The following is a 9,535-nucleotide window of genomic DNA, read 5'->3' as shown; positions in this document are numbered from 1 at the left end:
TTTGTATTATTTAAATTGGTTTTTTTGACTATATATATATATATATATATATATATATATATATATATATATATATATATATATGGATTCAACACAACCCGTCCGACACTTCTATTGTGCAAGTGTTACCCATAAAACTTTTGATTTCAATAAATTCCACCCCATTTTAAAGAAATTAGACCGAAAAAGCTCCCAAAAAGTTTCACTAAAAGCAACTCTCAAAATAATTACTTTTAAAAGCAGTCAAAGTTGTAATTCCAATGTATAGACACACATGACTTCATGTGTATGGAGCATAGAATAATTGTAATTCCAACATGAACTTATTTGTATAGAGGGTATATCGAGATGGCCTTATGTGTATAATTTCTTGTCAAATTCTTCATTCCAACGTCACCCTATTTGTATCAATCGAGCTGGTGTTATCTACATCCACAATATCTATGCCTTTCTTTTTCCAAAAAACAAAATACAAAACTTCTTCTTTTCATTATATTTATATTTATATTTCATTAAGAGGAAAACATTTCTTTTGATTATAATTATATTTATATTTAATAAAATAGAAAAGGTAAAATTTCAAAAAAGAAAAATACACTTCTTTTCCTTATATATATGTATATATATTTTGGAAAATACACTTCTTTTCCTTATATTTATATATTATTTTTGAAAAATAAACTTCTTTTCATTATATTTATATTTAATAAAAGGAGAAGTACAGTTTCAAAGTGTGAGGTGTGTTCTGTTGACACGCATTGTTTTGGAAAATGTGATTCCCGATTTTAACGGAGCACTGCGTCGACCAAGGAGTCGATAGGATAGGACGGATTCACCTCAATGATCCTGCCCGGTAATGGAGCCAAGAATTTTATTGTAAATCGAACCCACAGAGAAGGTATAAATACGGTAGAGCTTATGATCAGTTAGCGGAGCAGAACCCCACAGTTGCGCCGGTTGGGTTGGGATCAACAGTTTTGCACCTAATTCTCGCAATACTACTGTTACTATTGCCTCAGACAAAATGAAGTGGAACCTTTACATGGGTTACTTGGTAGCGCTGGGAGCTTGCTTAACGATAACGATATGCTCTCACACCGCTTTGGGCGTGCGTGTGGGAAAACGCCATCCAGCGGCGGTTGAGGGGGAAAGGGCAGGTTGGCAGCCCGCCGCTGCAAGGTGGAATGGCCCTGCAGATGGCGCCGGAAGCGAAGGTAATGGCCTGAAATCTTTTTCACTGAACTAAACTGCATAAATCTTTTTAACAACATACACAATTTATTTATTATAACGTCCAACACCCGAAATTAGATTGTGTTGTGTTGTGGATTTGGCACAGGGGGTGCATGCGGATATGGTAGCCTTATGAAATAGTTTCCTTTTGATTCAAAAGTGGCTTCAGCAAGTCCAGATCTGTACAAAGGAGGAAAAGGGATTGGATCATGCTGTCAGGTATGCGTAGTTGTTGGAGATAGAGATAGATTTTTTTATAGAATCTTCAGCAACTCATAAAATTATGTTCTATTATATTCTGTCTGCGTAACCAGGTAAAATGCACCGGCAATCCTCTGTGTTCCGAAACGGGAGTGACCGTTGTGGTCGCTGACGAATCATCTGGGCAATCACAGTTTGTTCTCAGCGGTACTTCCTTCCAAGATATGGCGTCTGATCCTCGTAGAGGTACATATCTGCTCAATGCTGGAGTCATATCTGCTTTGTTTGCGAAGGTATTTATCTTCGCTCTTGTCAGATGAGTCGATGATTTTAAAAAATGGTTTGTAGTCAGCTAGCCTTATCTTTTCTTCTGCAATGCAATGCAATTCTTCCTTTTATATATAGATCACCTGCATTTTGTGTTATACAACAGGGTGCCTTGTGAATATCAGAGAACCAATATTGCCTTCCACGTCAATTCGGGCTCCAGTGATTACTGGCTGGGGCTACTTGTTGAATGCGTAAATGGAGATGGCGACCTAGGAGCGGTCGATTTAAAACAGGTGGGTGCTTTACACACTTAAAGTAAATTGGCCACATCGTATACGCTATATTGATTATTGCAATTATGCTTACAAGTTTATCTAACGGCTTCGTTCGTGTTTCGCTTCTATTCTCTTCAGGCAAACTCCAATACATGGCAACCAATGCAACAAACATCGGGTGCAAATTGGGCTTTGAACAGTGGTCCTCTGAGTGCTCCCTTCTCCATTCGCCTTACAACCCTCTCCACAGGCAAAACGCTCATCATAGATAACGCTATTCCAGAGAATGTTGAAGTCGTAATTTCAACGCAGCCGTACTGCGCTCTCCAAAACCACCGAACAAAACCACAAACCGCCCAGAGGATATCGCACCACCTTCCAGCGAAAAGCTGTTTCCGTATTCTTGGCTCCGATACGATTTGGTGAAGACATGTGGCTCTCACCTGACGTCAGCATCTCTGACATATCGGGAGGTAAAGCTCAGCATTAAAGTGGCTTCCGATATCTTTCTCCACCGTCGGATCTGCTCCCGTGTTCTCCACCGTTGATCGATTGAAGCTGCATACAAATCAATGTCAAATCAAATTGCGTGGAGTGAATGTCAAATTTTGGTTGACCATACATTTTAATTAATGAAATGTCATAGTGGTAGGTAGAATATTGAAGTTTTTATATATTGCACGTAAGTTTTTTTATGTCGAAGGTATGGTACATTTAAAGATAGGCATGGTCAGTTTTTTTTACGCAATGTAATACTTAAAAAAAGGAGCTCGTATATTTTAGTTAGTTGACTTTTTGGTAATATGTGAGAGCTCGTGGTGCAGCGAAAAAAAACCATGTGTGGTATGTATTGAACGCACAGCAGTGCGAGAAATTACACAGAACAGGGTTGTAATGTCTTGTGAGGCATCGTAAAACAGAGGAGTAGCAAAAACCATGTGTGGTTTTGCACAGCAGTGCATAAAGAAAATGGTGGAGCGAGTTTTTTTGTAAGTCTGTGTAAATTTTTTTACAGCAGTATGTAAAAATAGTTTTACACCAGTAAATGTGAATGGAGGTTTTACAGCAGTAAATGTTAATGGGAATTTTTCCAGCAGTGTAAATTCTCATATGGAGACAGAGTAAATGTTTTTTTTTTGTTTTAATGAATAGAAATCTTTCATGGTGGTGAAATACTCTGTTCCTCAGTGAAATTTTTTTTAACCTCCCTGTGCACAAAAAGGATCCTGGAACAAAGGAAACAGAGCATTGCCTCTGTGTGTTTGAATGTTTGGTTTTTGGTATTTTTCCCATTAAAAAAATACCCAACAATGGTATCAGAGCAGGCTTAGGCTCTTTAAACAAGTTAAAGAAGCTGAAGGGAGAAGGTTGTTGCTGCAGCAAAACTTCTCAGGCAGACAGAAGACTCAGACAATGAAGGATTCAGGTATTCTTCATAGCTATCTTGTTTGTTACTGAAGAGACAGTCAGTTTTTAAAATACACAGTCAAGGAATGGCTAGCACAAGCACTGGTATGGGTATGTTTAATACCAAGCTCCCACAGTTTAATGGGAAGAACTATGACTACTGGTCAATAACTATGAAAGCCTTGCTTGCTTCCAAAGACTTATGGGAAATAGTTGAAGATGGTTTTGAAGAACCAACAGATGAAACTGAGTTCAATGCATTAACTCAGGGAGAGAAGGATCTGCTGAAGAGCAATAGGAAGAAGGAATCAAAAGCCTGTGTGTTGTTGTATCTAGCAGTAGACCAGAGTATATTTCCAAGGTTAGCAGCAGCTAAGACAGCAAATGAATCATGGGAAACCCTTAAGACAACCTATCAAGGCATGGAGAGAGTGAAGACAACAAAACTACAATTGCTGAGAAAGGATTTTGAGAATCTGTGCATGAAGGAGTCAGATAACATTGACTCATTCTTCACTCATGTGATTGGTGTAATCACACAAATGATAACTCATGGAGAAACCATTGAAGACAGAAGGATTGTGGAGAAATTATTGAGGGTCTTACCCTCAAGGTTTGATGCCATAGTCACCACCATTGAAGAGACAAAGGATCTCTCAAACTATTCAGTTGATGAGCTACATGCATCACTGATAACACATGAGCAGAGGTTGAGTAGGAATGAAAACTCATCTCTTGAGCAAGCCTTCAAGACCCAGATGTCCTTTGGAAGAGGAAGAGGTCAAGGAAGAGGAAACCGAAGAGGAAGAGGCAGAAGCCAGAACAGAGGTGGAAGGAATAGCCCATCAAATGCACAAGGAAGAGGCAGCAATCCAAATCAGAACCAAGGTCAAGGCAGCAGCCAACAAAGAGATCAGTATCAGGCTCAAGGACAAAGGTATGATAAATCTAATGTTCAATGCTATTATTGCAAAAAGTATGGACATTATGCTAGTGATTGTAGAAAGAAACAACATGATAAGAACAACAGACAAAATGAAAATGTTACAAGAGAAAACAGTAGTCAAGAAAATGTCCTATTAGCTTGTAACATGGCTGAAACACATAGCGAGGACATATGGTTTTTAGACTCAGGTTGCAGCAACCATATGACCGGAAACATAGCCTTCTTTTCTGCCCTAGATAAAAATGTGAAATCAGAAGTCACACTAGGAACAAATAGTAAAGTCTCTGTTATGGGAAAAGGGGAGATAAAAATATTTACAAAGCAAGGAGAAAGGAAAACCATAGCAGATGTTTACTATGTCCCCGGAATGAGATGTAATCTCTTGAGTATTGGACAGCTTGTCCATAAGGGGTACAATGTTTTCTTCAAAAATGATGTATGCACCATCATGGATATACCACCCAGCAAAAGATGCATTGCTGAAGTGAAGATGACAAGGAACAGGATGTTCCCTCTCCGGATCAGGGCAGACATGAAAAACAAAAGGGAAATGGCAGCAGCCACCCAAGAGGCCTTCCAAAGTGTGCCAAAGGATGAGAACTGGTTATGGCACTTGAGATTCGGGCATCTAAATTTTGGAGGCCTAAACTTATTGAGCAGAAAAGGAATGGTAAAGGGATTACCATTGATAGAGAAACCAGACAGCCTATGTGAAGGCTGCATTTTGGGAAAACAACACAGAGAAAGTTTTCCATCAGGGAAGAGCATAAGGGCAAAGACACCCTTAGAGATTATCCACTCAGATTTGTGTGGACCAATGCAAGCTCCATCATTAGCTGGCAGCCTATATTTCTTGACATTCATTGATGATTTTACAAGAAAGACTTGGATATATTTCCTCAAGAACAAAAGTGAAGTCTTTGAGAAATTCCAAAATTTCAGAGCACTTGTGGAGAACCAAAGCGAGCTGCACATAAAAGTATTGAGAACTAATAGAGGAGGTGAGTATATCTCAAATGAATTCCTAAGATTTTGTAGACAAAATGGAATACATAAACAGTTCACAACTCGGTACACTACGCAGCAAAATGGAGTTGCTGAAAGGAAGAACAGGACCATCATGGATATGGCAAGGAGCATGTTGAAGGCAAAGCATTTGCCAAATGAGTATTGGGCTGAAGTTGTACATTGTGCAGTTTATATATTGAACAGGTGTCCTACAAAAGCAGTCTTGAACAAACTGCCAGAAGAGGCATGGAGTGGGAGAAAGCAAGGAGTCACCCACATGAGAGTTTTAGGGTGTGTGGCCTATGCACACATACCAGATCAGCTAAGGAGGAAGTTGGACAGCAAAGGGGAGAAATGCATCTTCATTGGATACAGTGATGAATCCAAAGCCTACAGGCTGTACATCCCATCTACCAAGAAGTTCTTTGTAAGCAGGGATCTTCAATTCATTGAGGAAGAAGCTTGGGATGGAAGCATAGAGAAAACAGTGAATGTCAAGGACTGTTTGTCTCATGATGAAGATGAAGAGGAGGTGGCTGAAATGCATCCCCAAACAGTAGTGCCAACACAAGGACAACAAGGGACACCATTGAGGATAAATGAAAGCGCTTCTCCAAGCACACCACAAGGAAGAAATTCAAGTGCATCTTCAAGCACTTGCACACCAAGTGAAAGAGGTAAGAAATTTAGAAATCTAAGGGACATTTATGATGAAGGAATGAATTCTTTGTTTGCCTTGTATTGTCATGTTGATGATCCTATTCATTTCGAAGATGCAATTAAAGATAGGAAATGGATAGAAGCTATGGATGAGGAGATGAATGCCATAGAGAGAAACAAAACATGGGATTTGGTTGAGTTACCTAAAGGCAAAGAAGTCATTGGTGTGAAATGGGTTTATAAGACCAAGAGCAATGCTGAAGGAAAGATAGAAAGGCATAAAGCAAGGTTGGTTGTCAAAGGCTACAAACAGCAGTATGGGAGAGATTATGAGGAGACTTTCGCACCGGTTGCAAGAATGGAAACCGTGAGAGCAGTGCTGTCCATAGCAGCTCAAAACAAATGGAAAGTCTACCAAATGGATGTGAAATCAACATTCCTAAATGGAGTGTTAATGGAAGAGGTCTACGTGGAACAGCCTCTCGGATATGAGAGGAAAGGTGAAGAGCACAAAGTGTGCAAATTGAAGAAAGCTCTTTATGGGCTGAAGCAAGCGCCAAGAGCATGGTACAGCAGGATAGATTCATATCTATTGGATAATGAATTCGACAAGTGTGAAGGAGAACCCACCGTCTACATCAAGGAAAAGGATGGTAAAATTTTAATTGTTGTCTTGTATGTAGATGATGTTATTTTCACTGGAAATGATATTTATCTTATTGAGAATTTTAAATCAGTCATGAAGGATGAATTTGAAATGACTGACATGGGTTTCTTGAGATACTTCTTAGGCATAAAAGTAGATCAAAATGAAAAAGGAATTTTTATCTCACAAGCAAGATATGTAAATCAAGTATTGAGCAGATTTAAGATGGAAGAATGCAAGGCAACAATCACTCCCACAGTGATGGGATTAAAGCTCAGCAGAGAGGACAGCAGCAAGGATTTTGATCCTAGCTTGTATAAAAGCATTGTGGGTAGTCTTATGTATTTAACAGCTACTAGGCCTGACATTATGTATGCTGTTAGTTTAATTTCCATATTTATGGAGAGGCCAAAGGAGGCACATTGGCAGGCAGCAAAAATAATTTTGAGGTATGTCAAAGGTACCAAAATGTTTGGAATTTTATATAATGTTTCAGAACATTCAGATTTGATTGGATACACTGACAGTGATTGGGCTGGAAGTGTAGATGATCGGAAGAGCACTTCCGGTTATGTATTTCATATGGGTTCAGGAGCCATTTCATGGGCTTCTAAGAAACAATCCATTGTAGCATTGTCTACAGCAGAGGCTGAATATGTGGCAGCTACAGCAGCAGCAAGTCAAGTAGTGTGGATGAGAAGAATGTTGAGAAGCTTAGGCCAAGAGCAGGCAAAAGCGACAATGATTTTTTGTGACAATAGCTCAGCTATTGCATTGTCAAAGAATTCAGTGTTTCATAAAAGAACGAAACACATTGATACAAGGTTTCACTACATCAGAGAATTGGTGAACAATGGAGAAATTGTCTTAGAACATTGCAGGACACAAGAACAGGTTGCAAACATCTTGACAAAGCCACTAGATCAGAAAAGCTTTGAATTTTTGAGGAAGTGTCTCGGTATGACCGAATGCCCAGCTGTTGAAATTAAAGGGGAGTGTTGAAGTCGTAATTTCAACGCAGCCGTACTGCGCTCTCCAAAACCACCGAACAAAACCACAAACCACCCAGAGGATATCGCACCACCTTCCAGCGAAAAGCTGTTTCCGTATTCTTGGCTCCGATACGATTTGGTGAAGACATGTGGCTCTCACCTAACGTCAACATCTCTGACATATCGGGAGGTAAAGCTCAGCATTAAAGTGGCTTCCGATATCTTTCTCCACCGTCGGATCTGCTCCCGTGTTCTCCGCCATTGATCGATTGAAGCTGCATACAAATCAACGTCAAATCAAATTGCGTGGAGTGAATGTCAAATTTTGGTTGACCATACATTTTAATTAATGAAATGTCATAGTGGTAGGTAGAATATTGAAGTTTTTATATATTGCATGTAAGTTTTTTTATGTCGAAGGTATGGTACATTTAAAGATAGGCATGGTCAGTTTTTTTTACGCAATGTAATACTTAAAAAAAGGAGCTCGTATATTTTAGTTGGTTGACTTTTTGGTAATATGTGAGAGCTCGTGGTGCAGCGAAAAAAACCATGTGTGGTATGTATTGAACGCACAACAGTGCGAGAAATTACACAGAACAACGTTGTAATGTCTTGTGAGGCATCGTAAAACGAGAAATTACACAGAACAGCGTTGTAATGTCTTGTGAGGCATCTTAAAACAGAGGAGTAGCAAAAACCATGTGTGGTTTTGCACAGAAGTGCATAAAGAAAATGGTGGAGCGAGTTTTTTTGTAAGTCTGTGTAAATTTTTTTACAGCAATATGTAAAAATAGTTTTACACCAGTAAATGTGAATGGAGGTTTTACAGCAGTAAATGTTAATGGGAATTTTTCCAACAGTGTAAATTCTCATATGGAGACAGAGTAAATGTTTTTTTTTTTGTTTTAATGAATAGAAATCTTTCATGGTGGTGAAATACTCTGTTCCTCAGTGAAATTTTTTTTAAGCTTTTCTGTGCACAAGAGGATCCTGTGGAGGTAAAACAGAGCATTGCCTCTGTGTATTTGAATGTTTGGTTTTTGGTATTTTTCCCATTAAAAAAATACCCAACAGAGAATTGGCAGCCGAATGCTACGTACAATACCAATGCCAACTTTCATTGAAAGCAAGGCATGAAATATATTTAGATGCAAGAATTCCAACGACTCATACGGTATCTACAATAATAATGCGACCCTTTCCTGCACTGTTTCAAACATTCTCACTCACTCATTCATTCATTCTGGGCGGATAAAAATCCAAAGCACGGTGCAGATAGTATCTAATACTTGTCATGATTGCTGCACTGCAGTTATGTGAACTGAGCTGAGCTGAGCTGCCGATTAGCCCGGTGGCATGTGTATTTCTCCTTGGAATAAAGTTTAATCACTGAGCAGGAATAAAATGAAATGTTCATGATATGATATGTGATTCCAAATTATAATAAATAATCTCGTTTTGCGGCAATTTCGAATTCATCCATTGCGAGTTTCTTAAACCATTGTGTGCATTTTATTTTATTGTGCATCTAACAATTGTGTAAACATGTTTTGAACCCCGAAATAGAATGCTGCAGAGATATATCGTGCTAGGAGGGAGACATGTTTTGGGCCCTCCAAACATTTCTTGTCGATAAGATCGAGCACCCATTAAATTAAATCCTTTTGTGCCATTTGAATGACTCAACAAATGTTGGAATATCACATTTCAAACTTCTCAACAAGTAAAATTTCACCACATGGATATATTACTTAATCCCCAACTAATATTTATTGCTCCCAATTCAAGCTCCAGTAGGAACAGTTCACGTGCATGTCGACATCCATGCATTTTTTATTGAGGATGTTATGAAACAGGTTTAAACACCAGCCAAACAAAAATGCCTTCCTAATCG

General features: G+C 38.9%; 1 protein-coding gene across 1 annotated transcript; it reads left to right on the top strand.

The window, feature by feature from the left end:
* Positions 1–1,024: 1,024 nt before the first annotated feature.
* LOC149260939 (expansin-B16-like) lies at positions 1,025–2,405 on the top strand. Its single transcript, XM_089461621.1, has 5 exons — positions 1,025–1,214; positions 1,394–1,452; positions 1,548–1,727; positions 1,887–1,997; positions 2,118–2,405. The coding sequence occupies exons 1-5, from the start codon at positions 1,025–1,027 to the stop codon at positions 2,403–2,405; spliced, it is 828 nt and encodes a 275-aa protein (XP_089317747.1).
* The last annotated feature ends 7,130 nt before the right edge of the window (positions 2,406–9,535 follow it).

Source organism: Pinus tabuliformis, chromosome 6 (genome assembly GCF_031772625.1).
Source record: "Pinus tabuliformis cultivar Carrire ecotype Pingquan chromosome 6, CPIR1, whole genome shotgun sequence".
In the NCBI taxonomy this organism is placed as follows: Eukaryota; Viridiplantae; Streptophyta; class Pinopsida; order Pinales; family Pinaceae; genus Pinus; species Pinus tabuliformis.
Note: the sequence above shows the minus strand (reverse complement) of the source record. Positions and strands in the feature narration are given on the sequence as shown.